The sequence below is a fragment of the Manacus candei genome, unplaced genomic scaffold, assembly GCF_025592945.1.
Source record: "Manacus candei isolate 608988 ecotype Guabito, Panama unplaced genomic scaffold, ASM2559294v1 h1tg000036l, whole genome shotgun sequence".
Lineage (NCBI taxonomy): Eukaryota > Metazoa > Chordata > Aves > Passeriformes > Pipridae > Manacus > Manacus candei.
The window spans coordinates 3445198-3469481 of NW_026138084.1; the positions used below are offsets into that span (position 1 = coordinate 3445198).

Genomic DNA, 24284 nt, shown 5'->3' on the forward strand with positions numbered 1-24284 from the left:
GAAATCATTTCAGTGGTTCCTGGAGTAGGATTTGTATGTGAGAAGCCAAGTCATTCTCTGTGTCAGAGAGGTGCTCTTGAGTGGAATGGGATCCAGTGGGAGCTGCCAAAGTTTTCCTTCAGAGCTGCAGTAAGAGTTTGTTGTGCCAGAGGTGGTGGCATTGCAGTGACAGCAGAGCTGTGAAGGCCAGTGACTGGGGGGTGAGCAGTGGGTCTTTTGGGCTGAACTTTGTGCTCAGAGTGGAACAAGCAAGGAGTAAAGACAAGTGTTGAGTCTCCAAATTGGTTCCCCAGACACAGTCTCAAAATAGTAGTGAAAGTGTGTCCCTCTTCTTGCTGTTTGCCTTTTAAATTAACGAGGGCACCTGTTTCTCATAGCAATAATCCTCATTGGATCCAGTAGCACACCTTGCTGCCAGGAGCTGACTGTTTGCTCACACGGGACACAGTTCATGAGTGACCCTCAGTAGTGTTCCTTTCTCTCCTGAGATGTTTCCAACAACTTGTCTGTGCCTGAGGACTCACCATGGAGTGTAGGAAGCCCTGTGGTGCCGTCTGTAACGCTGTGCTCTTGCCTTTGGCAGGATGGAGGGGTTCACACGTTACCCGTTCCCGTGCGGAACCAGCAGGACGTGGAAATCTATGTTCCCATAGTTCTGTCACCCAGTATCCTGACATTCCCTTGGCAGCCAAAAGCAGGAGTCTACCAGTACACCATCCAGGTATGCCAGAGAACTATCCAACTGCAGGGAGTACTGCTCAGGCAGGCACAGTGAGGCCTGAAACCACTTACAGAGTGGACTTTGGATATTCCAGGCACAGGGATATCCAAAAATGTATTTGGAATTTAATGGGATGTTAGGTACAGGAATGAATGTGTAGTTTAAAGAAAGCACCAAGAAACCAACAAATATAAAACCCCCACTGACTTTCACCTCTTGTCTTTCCTTCCCTTTCTCTCTCCCCTCATGTATGCACTGCACAAATGTGCATGGAGTGGTTTGGAATTCCAGGAAACATCCTGGGTACAAAGCTTCACAGCAATAATTAGAGGCTGTCATTTGCTGGAAAGGGTTGGAAGTATGAATTGGAGTGGGAAGTGACTGCAAAAAGGGCATGACAAGATGAATTTGCAGCACTCTGTCAACCTTGGGCATCAGTATCCTTCACTCACCACACCCCTCATACTCCTAATAAAAAGTTCTAGGGAGGCAAAGGCCTCAGTTGCATTTGCAGAAGGGACTTTTCCCAATGTTTCTTATGTGTGTGTCTTTGCTCCCAAGCTGTCAGCTGTTCCATATGCTTCATGAACCAAATGGCTTGTCTCCCAGTATCCTGTGTCTCCAGTCTAACTCAGGGAAAGAACATTGTGCTTTCCCAACCAGACTCTTATCCCAGGTCAGTGATGCCCAAACCCTGCACTCAGGTGTTTGATGCACAGTTCCTGCCTCTCCCTGGTAGCAAGAAGTGGTGCTGACTCTTGGGTCTGTCCTTGAATAAACAGTATCCAGAAAGAGGCAGTGACACACGTCATTTTTTCTGTTTTATGTCGGGCTCTTCTCCCAGGTGACAAGTGACAGGACGAGAGGAAATGGCCTCAAGTTGTGCCTGGAGAGGCTTAGATTGGATATGAGGGAAAACTTCTTCATGGAAAGGGTTGTCAGGCATTGGCACAGGCTGCCCAGACAGTGGTGGAGTCACTGGAAGTGTTCAAAACATGTTTGCATGTGGCAGTTGAGGACACAATTTAATGGTGAACATGGTGGTGCTGGGTTGATGGTTGGACTTGATGATCTTAAAGGTCTTTTTCCAACCTTAATGATTCTGTGATTCTGTGAAGAGAGTCAATCTCAGAGGCATAAAGCTGCATTCCCCAGTTAAATCCCAAGGTAACTCCACTGAGTTTAGTGCTACCTCTGTACTTGCTGTTCCCAACCACGCCAGCAGAGTGTGGTAAAAATTCTTAGTACAAATATGCATTTTCAGTACTTCATCATAATTCTGGTGGAGTTTTCCCAGTAAGGGAAAGTAAATGTTTTTTTGTTTCCCACTTCATTCACAGTTCTATTCTTATCTCACTTTACCTTGCATATGTAATGAAGCATCTCACCAGAGAACATTCCTTCCTGGCACTGTAGTAATTGTGTCAGTATTCTTACTTTACTGTGGGTTTTTTCATTAAAAACATGGAAACCTTTTTCTTCCAACATTTCAGTTAGTTGGTACTTGTAGGAACTGAGCCCATTTGTCCAGTGTGGCCATTCCACAATAGCAGTGGTTGTTGACAGGAGTACACACACACAGCTCCACTGTTGTTCCTGCCTGTAGATCAGTGTTTGCCTCCTACTCCAGAGTTTGTCAGACTGTTTTAAATTGGTGAGTTGAATTTTTCTGAAAACAAGTTGAAAGGGAGTTTTTGGATCTAGCCAAATTCTGTTTATAGCTGAAGTAACTCCCTCCAGATGGTATCAGAACGACTGGAAGGTTTTGTTTTGTCTGCTCTCTGGTTTGTTGTGGTTGCTTTGTTCATATCTGCGCTGCTGAGGTGGGTTCTGCTGCCTTCCTTCAGTCCATGCCTGGGAGCAGCTCAGTGCCAGCTCTGGGGAGTTCAGAGGGGGTTGCTGTGTGCTGGGGAGGCATCACTGTCCAGGGAGCAGCTCAGGCTGTGGGGAGTTATTGGACTGTAATAAGAGCTGGTTTATCCTTTCTCTCCTCAATGCTAGAGAGAAAAAATGTAGTGCTGTGCCAGAATGTTTGTTTGGCAAGGAGATGAGACTTCATACAATTAGTAAGAATTGAGTGTTTCTGGTTTATGTTTTCTGCTCATCTCTCTGTTTTAATTAAAAATACTTTTACAAAATGTGCAGAACTCCTGCAAGCTTTCAGCCTTTCTCACCACATCTGTGCATCTCCTTCTGTCACACACATTACCTGTTTATCCATTTATCTGTGTCCAGTGCTCCTTCTGTAATCAGGGAAGGAAGAAGGGAAATGAGACTCCTTTTCATTTGCCTTTTATTCTCTTTTCCTGGTAAAAGTTATTAGCCAAGTGCCTGCATAATTTAGAGTTGCTTATTTTCCACACTGTCCTTTTTTATCACCTTGTTTGTTTTTACTTTAATTATGAATCATGTTAAAGGAAATGCAGAGGAAGTTAAAGAAATTAAAACAATATACATTAAAAAATTGCTCCAGTGTTCACCCTTGTTCTACTCTGATGGAACTTTGACATTTATTTTGGAGTGTCAAAGTCATCTCTTTTTTTAATTTGCTTTGAACATTTTCTCATTATACCTTCCTGCACAGTATTTGTCTCAATAAGCATTTCCTATAGCTCGTAATACTGATGTTTACAATCTACATGTTTTACAGCATTTAATGATTGTGGTTCCCCAGTAACTGGGATTGCACGGCCTGGAGGACAATACTCTGTGCTGGGAAGTGCCTATGGCCCTTCCCTCTGTACAGGAGCACCCTGCAGCAGATCCTGCCCTGGCCTGGCTGCCAGGGGCTCCTGCAGTGGGGAATCCTTTGTGTCCCTTGATGTGACCATTATATCAAGTAGCTGGTTCTCACCCTTCTGTAGAAGAATTTCACTCCCTCATGGAATGACTGACCTGTTGCTGGAGCAGCACTTTATTGAATGGCTGCAGGTAGATCTGCTGATATTCAGCATAAAAATAAAGAAGTATTGCCAAGAAAACAGTGACCTTTTTTCCTCCCTTTTTTCTTTTTTCCCCTGTTGCCTCATTCCCTCCCTGCCTCCCACCTCCTTTTCTCTTCCTTTTAGATCCCTTCACAGATCCCACTGGAAGAAGCTGGTAGGTGCAGGGTGTCAGCTTAGCAGCTCTGAGGCCTCAAATGAGAGCAGAGAAGCAGTGGGAGTTTTGGGGAGTAGGATTATCCCTCTGGTGTGCTGGTCTGTGCTGTGCTGTGCTGGCTGTGAGCACAGCTGGGAGTTGGGAGACTCCCACCAGGCTTGAGCAGCTGCAGGAGGGATGGTTGGGTTGGCAGCACTGGTGTGTGCATGAAGAAAGCTGAAATTCAAGTGAGTGAAGGGTAGTAATCTTCTCATCTCTCTCTTGTTTCACTTCGCTTATTTGGAAGTTCTGAGGTGTTATTTTATTTGTATTTCCCCATTCTCAGTGTGTTCCTGGTTTTCATGAAAGACATTCACAGGTGTGACAGCAAAGAAATGTGAGAATCATATACTTGATAAAATCTTTGCAAGATTTTCTCTCTCTATTCCAGGCTCGAGGTGGAAGTGGAAATTTCAGCTGGTCTTGTTCTAACCAGGCTGTTGCAACAGTGACAGTCAAAGGAGTAATGACGACTGGCAGTGATACTGGGATCAGTGTTATTCAGGCAGTTGATGTCCAGAATCCCTTGCATTATGGAGAAATGAAGGTAAGGCTTCCTTTTTTCCCTGATCACTCTTGAATATGGGTTTTGGAAACAGCAAAGCAACTGAGAATGCCACAGGCATTCCCCTCCCGAAAGGTTCCCAGGACATTTCCCTGCCTGCCCTGTGGAAACTAAGGGAAACTAAGTGATGAGTTCAGTTTGTGCTCTGGGGGTCCACTGCTTGAACTTCACTCCCATTTTTGCCCCTTCCTGACTTCCTTGTTGGAAGTTTTGAGGGCAAGGAGGAAATGGTAATTTACTCCTGGTCTGGCCATCTAAGCAGACAAGACAAACAAAAATGCATTCTGCAGGGTGAGAAGTGGGTGTTTTCCCCTGATATAAAAGGATGGCAGATACCAGGATGTGCAAGGAAATTCCCATCTGGAGAAGTGCCCGAAGTGAGTACAGTGCCACAGAATGAATCCTGAGACCAAGGCTGGCCAAGAAAAAACAGTATTTTAGGAAAATTAGGTGAAAATGGCAGTGGAAGACGTAGCTCCCAAGAGGGATTTTGTGGTCTTTCTGCAAATCACCCCCTGTTCTTAGGATTTGGTCATGGTGATCAGGGTGTGTGAGGAGTGAAGAAAATCCAAGAACAGCACATGGAATGGGTGTGCAAAGGAAGGTGAAGAAGCTGCTCTGGTTAACACTGCAAATCCACAGTCTAAAATATTTTTCTGCAGAGTGTTGCTGATTTGGAGATATCTTCTTCTATCCTTTGGACACAAATAAATTTCCTTAATGAAATTCTTGGCAGGCTTTTAAGAGCAGCTGGATCTGTAACATGATAGAATACAAACTACAAGTACTACTGTGGTGCATATTTGCTGCTGGGAAGCAGCACTACTCTGCTGCCTTCACAAATGGAGGATTTTAATCTCTGCTTGAACTCTGTGCCTTTTGCAAAGAGCTAAACATGGGAATGGAAATGTGACAGTGTTCAACACAGAAGTGTTGAAAAATGTGTTTGGTCGAGTCTGTCCCATAATGAAGAGGGAACTATGGAAACAGATATTTTTCCTACATTTCCCCCCCTTCTTTTCTTTTTTTCAGTGTTTTTAGTTTATGTGTTTTGGGAAAGATATTTCTAACTAAATTTCATTTGGAGCAGCTTCATCTACTATTGCTGGGTTTTTGAGGGGCAAGTTAGCTTGGGGTTTTGCTCAGAGTATTTATGTCAATTCTGCAAAATGAGTTTGAGAGGTACTAAACTTCATCCTTAAAATAATGACTGAAATTCTTAAAATAGTGGCATGAATTAAAATCTGTTCAGAATTTAGTTTACAGATTTGCTCTGAAATAATTCACTGAACAACCCAGGGTGCTGCTTTTTAGCAGTGCAGCAGTTACAGCAAGAGAGAGAGGAATGAAGACTTTTCAGCTAAAACTTGTTATCCTCAAGCATAAGTCAAAGCCTGAGGACAGAAAAAATCCTTGTGTCCATGTGAGCTTTCAGAGCAGTGTATTGCACAATCTGAATAGGTTATTTTTGAATTCCTTTGTTCTTGTGTTAGGAGCTGCTTTCTTCACAGAGTAACTGCAGAGTTCTGTTTACTGACCTGGGTGAGCAAGTTTAGTAGTAGTACTTTTAGGAGTAGTCAATCCACACAGATTACAGCTTTAACTCTCTACCATATGGTTTGGTGTCCTGAAGCCATTTGCAGAAGATTAGGTAGTTAAGATGTTGCAAATAAAAGCTTTGATCATAGTGATTGTTATGAAATATGTGGTCAGTCTGTGGTGGATTCTTTAATGGAAAAACAAATCAGAAAAATAATGCAGTTAAGGCTTGCTCATCAACATACCAGCTATAGAACCACAGAATCATGGAATGGTTTGGCTTGGAAGGGGCCTTAAAGCTCATCCAGTCCCACCCCTGCCATGGGCAGGGACACCTTCCACTAGCCCAGGTTACTCCAACTTGGCTGTGCCAGGGCCTCCCCACCCTCTGTAACAGCATGGAAGATCTATTGCTGCCAATCTTTTTCTATATTTTGTTGTTGGCCAGTTCTCTGAAGAAGAACAAAGCTGAGTACAGGATCAACAGATGGAAATACAAACCAAGATTACTTGCTGAAGCAGAAGGTTGTTGGATTAGGCAGTAGATGCTTGTTCACTTATTTTAGATGTCTGCAAATTACTGTGTGGAATTGTTGAGCTCTGGACATCTATAAAATTTTGCCAGCAGAAATGCAAGAAAGAAGATAAAAAAGCCATTGAGGAAATATTTGGGTCATTAGTTCCTTTAATGTCTACATCCCCACTGCTGTGAGTGATGGAGGCTGGGCAGCCTTGCTCACTGTGCCAGGTCTAGCTCAGATGTGAAAAAGTCAAAATGTGAAGGTCAGGGTTGGGGTTTAAATCTGTCCCAGTTGGTGATGGGACCTCCTGGAGGTACTACACAGCCTGGTCCACACCTTAAATCAGCAAAGCAGAAGAGAGAATTATGGGAGGGGCAGTCAAAGGATCACCAAGGTGATGTGGGCTCGGGCTGCTCTGGGCAAAGAGCTCTGAAATGCCTCTGTGCTGTGTCTCTCCCCTCCAGGTGTATGTCACTGAACCCAGTGGGATGGAATTCACTCCCTGCCAGGTGGAAACACGTGTTGGCCAAACCCTGGAGCTGCCCCTGCGGCTCAACGGCCTCACGACGGAGACGGGCGCGTTGATCCCCCTGCGGGACTGCTCCCACCTGGCTCTGCAGGTGGAGGTGGAGAACCAGGGCGTGTTCAGCCCCCTCGAAGGTGATCTGACCCCCTCCCTGATGTGGAAGTTAAAGGGAGATCTTCCTGTCACACATCTCCTTTCAGTTCTGACTGTTCTGACTTCAGAGGGGGGATCAGAGTGGATTTATTTTGAGGATGCATTTACAGTTTTATGCAGAACTTCCCTCTGATATTTCTGATGTTTGGGGGACTCTAAAAGCATTTGGCAGTCATTTAGATAATATGTGGTCTCCCTTATGTCTTTCTACTGATTTAGTATTTTTAACCTGCTTTAACAGGCTGTAACAAAGCTGATGGATTTCTTATGGGAGGGATCCACATATATTGTGTTCTGACAGGAACACTGACTAACAACTGCTTTGCCCAAATTGTCCATCAGTGCTTTCAGTTATATACAGACACTGTTCATGGTTTGCCCACAAGGGACTAAGACAATCAGCTGCTTAACCTTGCCAAAGCTCTGCCATTACTAAGCTCATTTCTTTAAGAAATGCCTCTTGTCAGGTATGTCTGTTATTTTTAAAGATTGGCATTAGTGTTGCTGGGCCAGGTGGACACTGGCACTGTGCTTGTTCTGTGACCTCTGAATTCAGTATGTTATTCACATGTATTCACTAGTTTTTCCCAAGTGGCTTTATATGGAAGCTCTTTCCTCTGCCAGTAAAACCAATCTGCAGTGTACTCTGCCCAAGAGGCAGCAGTGTTAAGTGTCACTCTGTAGTATGCTGTTGTAGTGTTTGTTTCAAAAAAAATTAAAACCAGACCCCTCCCAAGCTCCAAAGTGTCCTCTGAGTAAGTGAAGAGATTCCATGAGAATACCTTCCCTTGAGCTGGAAAGCTTGGCTAAGCAGGATGACTTTTTTGCTTAATTACAAGCCACTTTCATCTTATTACAGCAAGATGAAAATATTCAGTAAGAGAGAGGTTATATTAGTTTGTACCAGAGTAAAGACTCATGTCCTGATCGGGCCAGTGTGAAACTAAAGATGTTTGAAAGATGCTTTGGTATGTGAAAGACAGTAGGGATTGTTTTTACCCATTTGGTTGGAGAACAAATCTCTACTTACTTCTGGTGGAGCTGCTTTTGTTGTGAAAAATCATCACAGAACCGTCAATCATAGACTCAGGGAATGGCTTGGGTTGGAAGGGAACTTAAAGCCCATCCAGTCCCACCCCTGCCATGGGCAGGGACACCTTCCTCTAGCCCAGGTTGCTCCAAGCCCCATCCAGCCTGGCCTCGGACACTTCCAGGGATGGGGCAGCCACAGCTGCCCTGGGCAACCTGTGCCAGGGCCTCCCCACCCTCACACCCATGAATTTCTTATTAATCTCTAGTGCAACCCTGCTTTCTGTCACTTCCCCCTTGTCCTGTCGCTCCAGACCCTTGTAAAAACTCCAGCTCTCTTGTAGGCTCCCTTCAAAAAACCACGTTGAACTTGATTAATATACCTGAGCACTGCTCTCTAAACATGTTTTTATATATTTTTAATCTATCTGACAGGGAGACTTAAGCCAACTGCTGATTTTTGCAGTGGAGTCCGAGTGAGAGCTGAAGCTCAGGGGTACACAACCCTGGTGGTGAGCTACACCCACGGGCACGTCCACCTCAGCGCCAGCATCGCCATCGCCGCCTTCCTGCCGCTGAGGGTGAGTCTACTGGCACTGCTCCTGCCTTTAAACGACAAAGAGCAAGTTGATATTATGTAATAAATATGTTCAAAAAGGGAAGTGGGTGGCTTTATATTTCACTGTTGGCCAGGAGCAGTAGATAGAAATACAAGACAGGAGGCTTATGGTACCTCATCTTCAGAGACCAGCACTGACTCTGCAGAGCTGAAGTTTAATGCATTTGGCCAGAGCTTTTTTCCCCCAAATCTGGAAAAAACGTTAGTGCAAACGATAGAAATTTGTGACTATAATGATGATTTTACAGTTTAAATGTGCTTTTCTGTCAAATATCTTCAAATAATGATGCTCAGCTATTTAAGATGCTGAGATGTCCTAAGGAGAGCATGTACACTTTCTATTCTGTTGTTGGCAGCAGTGAGAGAGAAGCATAATCTTTCCAATTAGGAATTTTTCATGTCTGTGGTACCATTCACATTTATTAGCAAAGACCCTTGAGGTGTTGTAAAGCTGCTTTTCATGTATAAAGTGAAATGATGCTGGGGTACCTGACAGAGCCAGGTCATGGTGACAAGCGGGGTGGATTAAGTGCATTTTTTAAAAAAATAAGCTGTGCTCAGATGTCTCAGTGAAGAACTTCTCTTTCTTTGAAGTGTAGAACAGTGATTTCCACATTATTTTCCCTCCTTTCTGTAGAATGAAATATTTATGATGCCTAGAAAGGGAAGGCAGCATTTTTCTGTCAGACATCTATTAATAAATAAATTACAGCATTAAAAAGTGGGAGAAAGATAAACAGTCCAAGGGCAGGCAGACACTTGAGACTAAATCTCATCGGTTTCTAATGGGATTTTAATATTACAAATACAACCAGGGAGTAAATGGGAGGAAAGAGGAACATTTATGCCAACCCTCACCTTCTCTCTCTTCCTTTCAAAATGCACCTATGGAAAGAACTGAATTTTGTTAGCTGCTCTTCCTTACTAAACACCAAAGTAATATGATGTTGTGAAACACAAACTACAAATGGTTTTTGTGTATTAAATGTCAGGTTAATTGCTGTGGTGATGAACAGCACAGGCTGCCCCACAGGAATACACATAAGTGCAGAAATTTGTAAGAGAGGTTTGAAGTAAAACTTGTGTAGGAGAATAATTACATACACAGAACTGTGCTGGAGAGAGCACTGTCAAGAGAAAGTACAATTTGACGTTATTTCATTCATTTAAAGTATTGTCTATTTAAAAGTGTAGCAGAATACTCTCTGTGCTCAGAAAAGTGTATTAAGGGTCTTCTGCTCTAATTTTTCATGAAGGAGATGTGATCAGAATGCAGATAAAACTTTCCTTTGGATCCGTGCATTCCATTGATTATAATCCAACTGGGCAGAATTCCTGTAGGTGATGGTAATTATTTTGGTGCAGCTCTGTTCTTGTGTAAATAGAATTATTAATTTGTTGTTATTCATTACAGGCTGTGGATCCACCATCTGTTGCTTTAGTGACTTTGGGTTCCTCCAAAGACATGTTGTTTGAAGGAGGACCTAGACCATGGGTCCAAGAACCTTCCAAGTTCTTCAGGAACATCACTACTGAGGATGCAGAAAGTGTTTTCCTGTCTTTGCTTGGCCCTTCTACTTCTCAAAACCACAACCAGCACTGGGTTAGAGTGTCGTGCAACAGCCTGGGAGAGCAGGTAGGTGCCAGGAGGTGTTTCTGTTGCCCTCCATCAAACACTGAGCTCAGGTAGCTGAGAACAGGCAGCAGGCAGATTGATGGTACCATATAGCTGTTATATAGGAGGTTGTTTTTATAATAAGCCAGTGAAGAACTTGGATAAGTATATTGTTTATGCATTGTGATGCCGGTGCAGGTTTTAGAGTGAGCACTTGCCAGCATTATGTTATAAAGTGGTTTATGGTGGGTTTATTGCAGTATAAACCCAAGTCATGGAAACCTTATGTTGTGGGATGCACTAAACATCCTGATCAGTGCAGCTTCAGCTTGCATAAGCAGGATCAGAGCAGAAGGTTACTGCAGCAAGCTACCTCTTCTGTCTGACCTGCTCCTCTTAACCACATTACCTTCCAGGGTAATTCTGTTTATTCTAACAAATGACAGCTATAGGAATTTACTGCTCTGCTATTTGTGCAGCCTTTGTGAGCGTGGTCGTAGTCATTTCCCACCTGGTCTTGTTTTCTCCACCATGCAGAAGTGATTTATCCTGCTTTATTCATCTTCCCCAGTCAGTAAAGTATTTAGCTTTGATTTAATGTTTTCCTCCTGCAATTCTGCAAGACCTAAGCATTTTGGTGGGGCTGCCAAATTCCACTGACTTCCTCAGTGAAACCTCTACAAAGCAGAGCTATTTCTGTGAGTGCAAATCCATAAAGAACAGCTCTTGTTGTTGATGTCTGGACTGTGTGTGCATTGGCTGGCTGGCCACAGATTACACCTGCATGGTCTGCACCACTGCATTAGTGGATGAGGGAACCAGAGCTGCCTCAGCCTGCTGGGATACCCTTCTCTGGCTTTAGAGCCACTTTGTTTTGCTGGAGGCTAAAAAAGGAATGTAAAATAAAGGGCAAGATGTTTTTAAACACAGTGACGTGACTATAAATATTGTCTTTTGGCTGTTCTGTTCTCACTCTGCAAGAACACCTGCTGTTTCCTTTTTTAAGTTACAAGAGATTTGTTGTGAATCAAGTTTGATAGTAATGAACAGGAATACCTAGGAAAAGTTCCTAGGAATAGTACTTTGATAATGGTATAGAACTGTGCTTGAACCATGCACCTCCTTTTCCATCTTCCTGTGTCTTAATGGTGCTGTAAATCCCCAAGAATCGTATTTTTGCTTGTTCATTCTGACATCAGAGTGTAACTGAGGCCTGTGGAAATAGAACATGCCTGAACTCTCTTTCCTCATTTGCCTGTTTCCAGGTTATTGCCCTGACAGTTGGGAACAGCCCTACAGTGACCAACCCCTTCCCTGTGGTGGAAGCTGCTGTGGTGAAGTTCATCTGTGCTGTCCCTTCCCGGCTGACCCTGATCCCTGTTTATGGCAGTCCCCAGCTCGACCTCTCCTGCCCTTTGCTGCAGCAAAACAAGCAAGTGGTGAGAGAAGGGAAGTGTTCCTATAACAGAAAGATCAGTGGTGGGACCTCCACGTGTGAAATAAAGCAGCTGACCTGCTCCAGGAGGGGCAGTGCTGGTGTCCCTCTCTGCTCCTGCAGTGGGAGAGGTGTGGGCAGCAGGGCCAGGGAGGGGATTCTGCCCCTCTGTTCTGCCCTGTGAGACCCACCTGGAGCTCTCTGTGCAGCTCTGGGGCTCCCAACACAGCACAGATGTGGAGCTGCTGGAGCAGGTCCAGAGGAGGCCACGGGGATGCTCCCAAGGCTGGAGCCCCTCTGCTCTGGAGCCAGGCTGGGAGAGCTGGGGGGGTTCACCTGGAGAAGAGGAGGCTCCTGGAAGACCTGAGAGCCCCTTCCAGGGCCTAAAGGGGCTCCAGGAGAGCTGGAGAGGGACTGGGGACAAGGGGTGGAGGGACAGGACAAGGGGGAATGGCTTCCCACTGCCAGAGGGCAGGGAGAGATGGGATAATGGGGAGAAATTCTTCCCTGTGAGGTGGGGAGGCCCTGCCCCATCCCTGGAAGTGTCCAAGGCCAGGTTGGATGGGACTTGGAGCAACCTGGGCTAGTGGAAGGTGTCCCTGCCCATGGCAGGGGGTGGGACTGGATGAGCTTTTAAGTCCCTTCCCACCTAGATCATTCTTTGATTCTGTGATTCTGCAGTGATCATTCAAACAGGTGCATAAAGGGACCTACCAGAAAATAGGAATTTACCTCAAAGCATTTGGATTGTGGCTTCTCACCCAAGTGTCACAGTGAGGAAGCCATTCTGACTTGTGAGATAAAATTAGTTTTTATTTAAAAAAGGAGGGGGGAAATATTTCCAGGAGCTCTTTCTGAGGAAAGTACTTGCTCTCTATACCACTTCATTGTAATCTAACTGTTCCACTGAGCATGTAGAGACATATTTTAACCATCTGTGTGTGTGTCTTACCAGCAAAGGCACAAACTTTGCTGATGTGAAGATCTCCATGGAAGCACGTACAGTGACATCAGAGGTGTCCAGCTCTGCACCCCTGAGTCACAGTCAGTGGACAACACATATGTGTAGAGAATCATGCTTGAAGAACTTTGCTATTTTATTTTTATTCTGTATTCTCTCTCCTGAGGAGGGTTGTCACGTGTTGGCTGCTCAGTAAACAGTGTTTTGTCATGTTAATATTCCCAGGCAAATATAGAATCACCCTCCTTTCCTAAAACTGCAGTGCCTGTTTAGTTGATGAATCATTTTAAGTAGCTCCTGTGTAATAACAAGATGAGAAGTTTTTTGTGTATTATGGGTCACCTGAGAGCTCACCTACCTTTCTGGCTCCATCACGTGTCAGTTCAGCCTGCTTTGGCACACTGCTCTTGTAATGCATTTCACAGCACCAGATTGGAGCTTCTCATGAACAGCAGTGTTCTTCATTATTTGTTTGAGTTCTAAACGATGTAGTTGAGCTGTAGTTCGACTTTGTTGTTGTTGGTTTGGTTTTTTGTTTGTTTGTTTTAAGGTAATTCACTGGCTAAAAAAAACCCCATCCTTCAAAAAAACCAAACCCTTGCCGTTGAAGTAGAGCTTAATGATTTGCATTGATGGCTCATTTTAATGAACATGCCTCATGTAATGTTACAGTAAATCTCATGGAACTCAAGCATATGTTTTGATGATTAAGAAATCCTTTTGTATCTGTTCAGTTCCAAATATTCCCTGTTTTTCAGGTTCCTGTCTCAAATTATCGCAATCCAGTCCTGGATTTGGCTGCCTATGACCAGCAAGGCAGTAAATTTGATAACTTCAGCTCTCTGCATGTTGTCTGGGAGTCAACAAAAACAGCCTTTGCTCATATTGAGCCTGATATGCCAATGGAGCTGATTCTGAAGGAGGATGGGAGTGGTCAGAAGAAAATGCACGGTATGAGTTGGTTTAGATGAGCATTCCATTGTTTGAAGAAGATCAGGATTAAATCTGTTTGGTAATAACTGAGCTTGATTAAAGAAATTACTGTAATCTGCAGTCACATTTCATCTTCTCATCAACATACAGTTTTAGTGTGTGCTGTTTTGGGGGTGGGCAGAAAAAAAGAATCAGACTTCTTGTCTATTGAGAATGGTACTAGAAGAGCTAAGCAGTTTATTTTTCACCTCTGTTGGATTGTAGGCTTGCAAACTGTTGTAGTTCATCGTGAGTTTGGGACAGCTGCCATCTCTGCAACTGCCACTGGGTACCAGCAATCCCACCTCAAGGCAGCCAGAGTGAAAACACAGGTAACAGAGCTCTGGGTTTTGGTGCCATTTTCCTGTGATTAGTGCCCAGTGGTCCTGAGGTGTATTTGTTTCCTTGGTGCAGAGCAAGGTACAAAGAAAGCAGCTCCATGGCTGGTCCTAGAGACAGGGTCATACAACTGCTTTTATTCTTGTTTCTGGCTTTTTCTGCCTTCCTCTGCACTGGGTGCTGCTTTCCATAGCAAATACATCCAAGTCCTTGGGAGTTTTTGAACCATCTGGGCAAGGGGATTACAAAGAAGTGTTTCAGTTGGTTTTGTTTCTCATCAGGTTTTTTTAATGAATTGGTGAATCTCTGCTGCTTGTCCTTCACTAAAGCAACCATGTGCTTCGTGCAGCTGTCACTGGGGAAAGCAAATGGATTATTGCCACTGCAGAGCTGGGTGGGAAAGTTCTGCATGAGCAAAGCCAAAGCTGACTGATTCCTCATGTGGACCATATGTTAGTCTGGGCTCTGACTAATGCTCTTTTTTTGTTTCCTGAGAGACTTCTCCTTTGTACAGTGCCAACCATAAACCCAGGCTCTCATTTTACAAGTCATTAGCCACTCTCTGAAATACTTTAGTTTGAACATACTCAGCATAGGGGAGAAAAATGGCAAAAGGTAGTGATGATGAACAAAGGGCAGATGTAAACAGATGGCAACTTTCTGTTTATGTCACTTTTTCAGACGGAATGCCAAGGCAGGTTTCAGCCTGTGGAATAACCTGATGTGCACAGTAACTGACTTCACATACCCTGCTTCCTAAACTGAATTTCTGTTTAATTTTGTTAAGCAAGATTTAAGTGGGTTTTGATGATATGCAGTTCTGAATCAGATACCTTGAGAACAGAGTTGAGGCAAAGAATAAAATATGCAGGTAGAGGTTACAGTATTTGACTCAAAGCAGGTACCAGATGGGCACTAGTAATGTGAAATATCCTGTGGGCCACATTCCTGGCAGTGTGGCCCATGTTTGGCATCTGGATGGTAAATTCTTTGGGAGGAGATCTGCTTTGCCACATAGTTCTTGACTTTTCAGTGAGGTTTCCAGTCTGCTACTCTTGGGAGGTGTGGTGTCAGTGCATTTCCCCTAAAGAATTTGGCTACAACTTGGTCAGAGTCACGACATTGGAAGACACAGTTATTTTGCCACCAAAGATGTTTGAGATATTTGGTTCTGTTTCTTTTTTTTTGCTCTTAAAATCTGAGTTGTAGTATGGACTCTGAGTTCTGCAATCATTTTGTAACTCACTGTGCCCTACTCTGTTAGCCCAATATTCAATATTCTATCTTACTTTTAGGGATCATTAGAAAAGTGAATGCTCTAAATTTTGCCTTGAATTCAGAGTTTGTTGGATTTCAGAGTGAGAAATGGCACTTAAGTTCTGATCTCTGTGTTAAGGTTTAGGATGAATCTTTTCCATAGTTGAAGAGTAGTTCTAGATACCAGTTCTGCCACACTTTGTAGGCTCCTGTGTTGTTTCTTTAAATGAGGTAACTTGGCTGCTTTTTTAGATGCATTGGCAATGGGCTGCTCTGTTTTGCTCTCAAACCTGCCCATACTTAAACTTCTTTCTTGCAGCCAAAACCAAAGATCTGGTAGAGGTGGTGTGTTAAAGATGTCTTGATTGCTGTTCCATGTTTGAGTGGAATGCCCTATTATCTCATTAGGGAAAGATGACATCCTTTCTACATCAAGGAAATAATTCTACTAATGAGGTGAAATGGGTACAGAACAGTAACTTCCTCTAAAAACCATTTTCCTTTTCTAAGCTAATGTTGTTATGAGTGAGAGATGAAACATGCATCTGGTCCAGTGTTTGTGTAGTTACATTTAAGGAAGAATTTCTTTTGGTAGCCTGCTAAGAAGAATCTCAAAAAGATGAGTTAGAAGTAGAAAACTTTCTGTACTAACTTTAATCATTCTGAATGAACTTAGGGCATGTCCCCAAGGTAATATGTCAGAATCCATGTCTGTGCATGTCAGACTGGATTCACTGACCCTGCTGCACCTTCAGGGTGGGGGCCTCTGTCCTCTGTCTTGCCAGGGCTGCAGAACAGGAGGCCATGCCCTGGTGTGACCTCACCTGCAGAGGGGGAGCAGCAGCTGAGCCAATCACTAGATCCTGGGGCATTCTCATAACCTGAACTTCTCCAGCTCTGGCTCTTTGTTCACCTGCTTTAAACATCCTCCCTGCATTAACAAGGGACTTGCACTGTTTTCTGCCTCTTTGCTGTAACAGCTAATTGTTTGTTCCAGTATGAAGCTCTGCTCCCAGTGTCTGCCACCATTGAGCTGATCCTTGTGGAGGATGTCAGAGTGAGCCCTACTGATGTCTCCATTTACAGCCACCCTGACATACAGGTGAGGAGTTAGTTACCTGCTGCTTTCTAACTGCAGGGGGGAAACTTCTCAAATTACATAATTTGTGTAAGGAAGCCAGTTTTAGCAGTAGACTAGAAAGATACAGTCTAATTTTGGATGCTTTTCTGGTTTTGCAGGCAGAACTTTTCATCAGAGAAGGTTCTGGATATTTTTTCATTAACACCAGTGTGCCAAACATTGTGAGAGTGACCCATGAGGAGACTCGAGGTGTTGCTTTGGTGAGTGCAGTATTTGGTGATTTGAAGCCTTTTTGGTGACCTGGTTGTTGTCCTGCAGCTCTGTCACTGTTGGGCATTCTCCAGTCCGTGTGGATGGAGAGGCAGTAGCTGATTTTGGATGGTTTTGCCTGTCACAGTCAGGTTCAGGCAGGGGGGTCTTTGCACAGGCAGTGTCAGGGATAGGAATTTGTTCCATTACAGTTGGGCTACACATGTGTTTTCTCTATAAGATGAAAGCCAGTACCAAGTTCTTCACCCACTCCAGTTTTACAGTAAAATGTTCCTGATTTCACGAACACACAATGAAAAATGATGTGACAGAATTATTTGGAAGTGTTACACAAAAAATCAGTTGGTTTCTAGCAATATTGGAGTATTTGCTGTAAGCCAATACTTCTGAAACCTTCAAATTCTTCTATCCTGTAGTGCTGTTTCAGGGTATTTTTTATCTCTGTCTTTCATCCTGACTGTGTGAATAAGTATCTATTAAAGAGTTTATTTCTGGTCTCCCTATTAGTTTTGAAATGCACTTTTCCACTGGAAGATGCAACTAAACTACAGTTACTCCTGACTTCATCCAGGCCCAGGATATAAAACGCTTTCTATCATGAACAACAATAGAAGGATATGTTTGCATTGCTGCTTTCATTAGACAAGGATTGAAAATGACACAAGAATTGAAAATGACACAATGCTTTAAAGAGTAGCCTTTACAAATTTATAATTTACAGATTTGTCCTGTAAGAAATAATGTTGATGAAGTTGTGAAATAATGATAATTAAGGTGGAAACTAGAAATTTTTGAAACATTCTGATTGTCTCTAACTGTTGCAGGTGTGAAGGCACAACTCAGCAAGGCACAGAGGTGGGGGAAAAGTAGAAGAGATGAGCTGCTTTTTGTACATAGTGCACTGCTTAAACTCTTAATAGTTTAACCCTCATGGGTTTAGCAGTGCTTTAGCTGATGTACACAAGATAAGTTCACTGCTCTTGTCTGAAATTAAGGAGTGGAGCAGTGACAGCAAGATGGGCTTTGTGAAGTATAAAAAGAGATTTTATCTACCCCTCAGATTAAAGGAGAGAAGACTACACTTTTTAAAACATTTTAAATAAATACCATCCCCCAACATTTTACAAATTTGTTAATCCTATGTGCTGTGTTTGAGTTAAATCCCATGGATTTTTCCATGGAAGGCAACAGAATGGTGTGTCTGGGAAATCAGCAGGCTCCAGGCTGGTGTGTCAGGCTGTGCCAGGCAGGTGCCAGAGCAGCCAAGCTGGCAGAGGATGATTTGGCAGTAAGCTGTTCTGGGAAACTCAAGTTATCTGGAGCAGTGATTCCCAGGCTTTGCAGGGCTGGCAGGGATCAGTTGTGTCCATCTCCCTCTGTGTTTGGCACAGAGTTCTCTGGGCCTGGGTGGCAGCAGGAGGAACAGTGTTACCAGTGCAATACCCCTGTGTGCTGGGGAACCAGTGGGCACCTCTGGGAGGGGAGAACAGAAGGGGGAGCTGGGACAGGAACAGTTTTTAAAAGTTGCCCCTCTGGCCCTCAGCTGGTTTCCTTCTCTGCTCTCCCAGCCCAGCTGAGCTCCATTCCATCTCCCTCCCCGTGGCCTCCTCCCTGCTCTGCTTCCCAGGGCTCTGTGTTCCAGCCCAGCACTCAGGGAGCTGCTGCTGTTCTGCAAGCTGACCTTCAGTAAAACCTCACATCCCCTTCTCTGGTGAGGCAAAAGTGAGAGTGGTGCCCTCAGAGCACACAGTGTCAGCTCTGCCACCGCTCCACCTGCAGTGCTGCAGTGCTGCAGGTGATGCTGGGACTTGTGTGGAGCTCCTCTGAAGTGGAGCCTGGCTGCTCCCCAGCCCTTGGGCAGAGTTCAGAGCGGGACACCCAACCTGTGCCGTCCCTGCCCAAAGGGAAGGTGCCTCTGGAGGTGCAGAGAACACCCTGAGGGGCTGGGAAGGTCAGGCAGGTGCAGGAGAACTGCAGAGGTGCTGAGTGAGGGAGCATGGCCCTGGGAAGGCTGTGGAGGTGCCTTTGGGATGAGTGCCCAGTTCTGAGGGCTGGAGTTTGGGAGCACAGGTCTCTTCACTGTTTATTCTTGTTAGTGTAAAGTGTACATTCTCTGTCTTCAAAACCAATGAAATAATAGTTGTATTAAAGATATACCTGATTTGTCAATCATCCTCTTCCTTGGGAGGATCTACCACCAGATTTTGGCTGCTCATTGGCGTGAAGAGCGTTGGGTAGAGTACAAATCCTGCAGGAGGCAGTTCCGGTGCTTTATAGGCATAATCTTTGTCCTTGGTTATTTTTTTTCCTTATCATTTTGGTTTTCATTTCACTCAGAAAAGTTTCATTTCTGTAAATGATTAGTTGTGGGTTTTTTCCCCTTCTGATGGCAGAAGAGTAACAGGATGCCAGAATGTTCTGGATGAAAATTCATTAATTCACTTGCTGCCCTGGGCTGTTTGCACTGGCTCAGTAGCATAACACTTTTTATATACATCTTACAGCTTTACTTTTAGTTTGGCTGAAGAATTCTTTGTCTAAGGCTTGGAAATTTCTGCATCCAACTGCTTCTGCCTGGAAAGGGATGCAAATTTTATCCTATGAGCAACAAACAATGAAAGTAAGTGCTGTAATGCAGTTTTCTTTTGGCATTGCAGGTGCAGCCTCTGCTTCCAGGATCAGTGACTGTAATGATTCATGACTTGTGCCTGGCTTTCCCTGCCCCAGCTAAAGCTGAAATCCATGTGTCTGATATCCAAGAGCTGTATGTTCGAGTTGTTGACAAGGTTGGTGCCTTAGAACCAGCTTTGGTGGCTGATCCAGCCTGCCCTGATCCCGAGTGCTGCTCATGGACAGAGTCATGAGCCAGGGACAAGATGCTACGACCCAGAAACACCAGGATCTCCCTCGTGTCTCTGTCTCTTCCTCCCAGATTTATCCCTTTAGGTTATAAGTGTCTCAGAGTATCAGGTGTCTCTTACTCATGTTCTGTGTGGCAGCAATCTCAACTTTTGCATTTACACAGTATGTTAATCCATAATTTATATGGACACGCTCATTTACATTTCCTCGTATTTAAAGTGCATGTGAACAATTCTTTTAGGAGTAGGTTTTGCCCTAAGGTCATTTTCCATATGTCAGGTTTTAAAAATGAACAAAAGGAAAAGTCCCAACTCATTTCTCTTGCCAGCTTGGGTGTGCCTTAAACAAAATAAGTGTTGATATTTCTGGATGTTTTAATTATGCCCTTGCCAGCTGAAAGACCTGAATTTATTTATTTCATTTGACACTAACTCTACTTGTCAGGGATTAGTCTTTAAAATCAGTGCTAATCTAACCTTGGGGCTCTATTTCTCCTCCCCTACTACAAGTGTAATACAAAATCAAATGAAAATGTTTATGTTATTAAATAAGAACAGTTTAAATGAAAAATGACTGGATGTGTGTGTTTCAGGTGGAGATTGGAAAGACAGTGAAGGCTTATGTCAGAGTTCTGGATGGCTCTAAGAAACCTTTTCTGGCAAAATACTTCACTGTCATGGACCTCAGTCTAAGAGCAGCATCTCAGATTGTCTCACTTGTGTAAGTTAATGGATTTTTTTATTAATCTGCGAATAAGAATAAGCAAAAAATGAGTAAAGGTATTGGCTTGGAGGCATGATGGCATACAGTAGCTGAGGTTTTATTTATTTTATTTTTGTGAAGTCTTAATTACCTGTTAAATGGTAAAAAATGGTTATTTGTCAGGAAAATTGCCTAAACTAACAGTCTGAATTTTGTCGACTGCTGAATGAGGCTGAATTCATAGAGTGTAATGTTTAATGGAGCTTTGTGCATCTTGGAAGCAGGGACTTGGCAAATCATGTCAGGTGAAGACACATCTGATGATACCAAACTCATTCTGTCTGTTACTTCTTTCCTTTTCATTTCAGGTATTTAGTGTTAAGGTAAAACACAGGCTGCAAAGAGCCATTATCTGTAAAAGGTGATGGTTACCTTAATTTTGCTTAAGCCATGGTCACTTAGCCTTGTGATAAAACTGCCGTGTACTAAGTGAGTCCTTTGCATTTGTTCTTAAGTGATTTCCTCCCTGATTTTCTCTGTTCCATGTGTTTCCTTGCTGCAGCCCCCTCAGGGAAGCTCTGGATGACCACACTGCTGCTTTCCTCGTGCATGGCATGGCCATTGGGCAGACGAGTCTTATGGCAACTGTGGCTGACAAAAAAGGACAAAGAATCAACTCTGCTCCACAGCAGATTGAAGTAAATAAATTCAGATAGATTTTATTATGACAGAATAGGAATATATAAATTATAGTTTAAGTACAGTAATTAATTTGCCAGAAACAAGATCATTCTGTCCAGAAGTTGCCCAAATGCCAGTCTGTTTAGGATTTCAGTGGCTTTTAACTGCAAGTGATGAGTTAAGTTTTTCTGCATGCTCAATTTACTGTAATTAGGCAAGTAAAGGTTCAGTTTTACACTTGTAATGTTTTGTGACATAATTCATCTGATTGAAATACCCTGAACACAAGTATTCCTATTTCTGTTTTTAGGTCTTTCCCCCATTTAGGCTGCTGCCAAGGAAAGTGACCCTAATTATTGGGGCCACGATTCAGGTGAGGCCTCTTCTGACATATTTTCTTTCTTTTGTAATTTCTGTTGTAAAATAAATATTTCATAACTTGTTTTTCAGCAGTAGATATTCAACTTGACAATTTAGCTGCATTCAGACTGAGTGGACCAACAGGAGAGCTGGGGAGGGACTTTGGACAGGGACCTCAGGGACAGGACAAGGGGGAATGGCTTCCCACTGCCAGAGGGCAGGGCTAGGTAGGATATTGGGAAGGAATCCTTCCCTGTGAGGGTTGGGAAGCCCTGCACAGGTTGCCCAGAGCAGCTGTGGCTGCCCCTGGATCCCTGGAAGTGTCCAAGGCCAGGTTGGACGGGGCTTGGAGCAACCTGGGCTGGTGGAAGGTGTCCCTGCCCATGAACTTTAAGGTCCCTTCCAACCCAAACCATTCTGGCTCTATGTTTCTGTGGTGAATACTTCTCTGAACAAGAATAGTTTCATTTGTGAGCCGCCTTCTATTTTGGTGGATTGCTGGATCAAAGGGTTTGTATTTGTTTTTGTCAAGGGAATATCAGCTTTCCTGGTGTTCAGTACCAGCACAGCCTGGATAAATCTGTCACCTGAGGCACAGTGGGGTAGTTGTAAAAACTGCAGCACAGAGCAGAGCTCTACTACGTGTGGGGAAGAGAAAGGGAGGGGAAGTTTTCTGAAGCTTCCTGGAGTGGAGATGGCATCAGCCTATGACACTCTCTGAAGCTCGTGGTCCACTTGTGTGCTCAGCTCACAGATTTGCCATCCTACAGGGACCAGGAGAAAAAAGCCCCGGGGAGGCTCAGGCAGCCTTTCCCTGGGGACACTGTGGTGCTGAGCGGGGAGGGGAGTGCCCCCAAGGGTTAACCAGGAGCAATATGCACCTGCAGGGTTAATGGGAGCTCTTGTGTGTGCTGTTACTGACAGATCACTTCTGAAGGAGGCCCCCAGCCGCTGTCCAACATCATCTTCTCCATGGACGAGGAGCGCGTGGCGCGGGTGAACAGCACGGGGCTGGTGCAGGGCGTGGCCATGGGCAGTGCCACGGTCACAGCACTGGTGCAGGCTGTGGATGCAGAGACAGGGAGACTCGTGGTGGTGGCTCAGGTAATGTTTGGGGCTGAAAGAGGCTCTCTGACTGCTGGCTTTGGCTCTAAAAGGGGGCAGATAATCTTGTTGCATTAGCAGTGTTATCCTGTGCACTTCCCTGGTTTCCTGAAGATGAAAACACAGTGTTTCTTACTCCCTGGCCTGTGAACTTGCAGTGTGCTGGCACGGGTGGTTACTTTGAACAGGTGGGTAAATCTTGGTGCGCTTTAAACTAAAGTTTTACAGACAACCCAGGGAGGTTTTATGCCCTGTGTGGTACCTTTAAAATTGATCAGTGCATCTAGAAAAGCCCATCTAAAGAAGCTTTTCTAACACAGCAGGAGGTTGTCCTTGCCTGCATCCCCTTACAGCTTAGCATGCCTTAGGTCAGTAGGATCCAGAAGGCAACTGTAGCCCAAGAAACACACACCTTGTCTGTTGAGCTACAGCAGTTTCTGTCACAGCTCTCACACATGCTGTGCTCTGGACAACCTATCTAGAGGTACCAGCAGTGAATCCCTGGTATTCCTTCAGAATCTGTGTCCTTAGAATTTCCTACAGCTGAGCATGAGGGAGCTGAACAGGCCTGTAAGAGAGCACAAGTCCCTGGCACTTGCATAAGGCTCAGAGCACCAGAACTTGGTGCTCTTATGACTTATTCCTTTGAGGTCAAGGCAGCACAGCTGCTGTGAACCATAAAGCTCTGCTGCTTGAGAGATGTCAGCACAGGCCAAGAGGAGACAAAGTGACTTTTAAAAAAAATAAAATATAAAGGAATCTATGCTTTTTAATGCATGGGCAGCAGTCTGCCCCGATGCTGTGGCAGGAGGCAAAGTGAACTTGAAAGCTGAATCTGCTGCCCAGTGAGGTTCCAGGTCTGACCTTTCCTTCCCAGTGGATAGCAGGAATAAAATCTATCAGGAAAGTCAGGATATGTGAAGAGAAGACATCAGAGCATCACACATACCATACTTTTATTCTGGATTGTTCCCTTTGCTGCTCTGCAATCCTCATTGCCTTCTAATCCTCTCAGTGTCGTCCTTTACCTCCTGGGTTTATTCATCCCTGTTCTCCTGGGGGCCGCTATGATCTTGTCCCTTGCTTCTGGCACCTCTCAGTTCCATCATTCATAGCATCACTAATTCTGAGCAGAGCTGCTTTTTTTCAATTTAGGGGGCATTTTAAAATGTTTATCAATGTAAAGTTAATACTGTTGTAGTTTTTTACAGCCCTACTGAATTTGTCCATCTGTGTTTTTGCTGACAAGTCACATGCAAATCACATGGCAACAGTGATTAGATAATGGCAAAATAGTGGCTAGAGCCTGAAAGGGAAACCTAGTCCCCATCTGACAGGTGCTTACAATGCCTTCCCTTCCTCCCTTCCAGGACAAGGTGGAAGTGGAAGTGGTACAGCTGACAGCTGTCAGAATTCGGGCACCCATTACCCGGATGAAAACTGGTACTCAGGTGAGTTGGTTTGGGACTTGCTTCTCTTGCCTTAACATGTTGAGCTGCACATTGGGACCATTCCTGTCAGACCATCTGGTGATGGCACTGCAGCTCCCAGTGGCACCAGGGCTGCTGCAGGAGGGAATGTGCTGGCAGAGAGAAGCTGCCCTGTGAGTGTGGGGAGGCCCTGGCACAGGTTGCCCAGAGAAACTGTGGCTGCCCCATCCCTGGAAGTGTCCAAGGCCAGATTGGACGGGGCTTGGAGCAACCTGGGCTAGTGGAAGGTGTCTCTGCCCATGGCAGGGGGTGAATGAGATGAGCTTTGAAGTCCCTTCCAACCCAAACCTTTCTGTGATTCTGTGATACTAAAACAGAATTCAAAACAAGTTTCCCTTCTGCAC

At 44.4% G+C, this 24284-nt stretch overlaps 1 protein-coding gene across 2 annotated transcripts in view; it reads left to right on the forward strand.

Moving 5' to 3' along the window:
- The window catches only part of NUP210 (nucleoporin 210), a 76286-nt gene that overhangs the window by 36022 nt on the left and 15980 nt on the right, over positions 1–24284 (forward strand). For both annotated transcript variants that reach the window (XM_051793409.1, XM_051793408.1), the window contains 16 exons: positions 584–721; positions 4251–4406; positions 6949–7144; positions 8628–8773; positions 10226–10447; positions 11692–11865; positions 13581–13773; positions 14020–14126; positions 16388–16492; positions 16630–16731; positions 19399–19527; positions 20196–20323; positions 20868–21003; positions 21297–21359; positions 22271–22450; positions 23821–23901. In XM_051793409.1, coding sequence (XP_051649369.1) covers positions 584–721; positions 4251–4406; positions 6949–7144; positions 8628–8773; positions 10226–10447; positions 11692–11865; positions 13581–13773; positions 14020–14126; positions 16388–16492; positions 16630–16731; positions 19399–19527; positions 20196–20323; positions 20868–21003; positions 21297–21359; positions 22271–22450; positions 23821–23901 — 2256 coding nt within the window. The remainder of the gene's footprint in view (positions 1–583; positions 722–4250; positions 4407–6948; positions 7145–8627; positions 8774–10225; positions 10448–11691; positions 11866–13580; positions 13774–14019; positions 14127–16387; positions 16493–16629; positions 16732–19398; positions 19528–20195; positions 20324–20867; positions 21004–21296; positions 21360–22270; positions 22451–23820; positions 23902–24284) is intronic.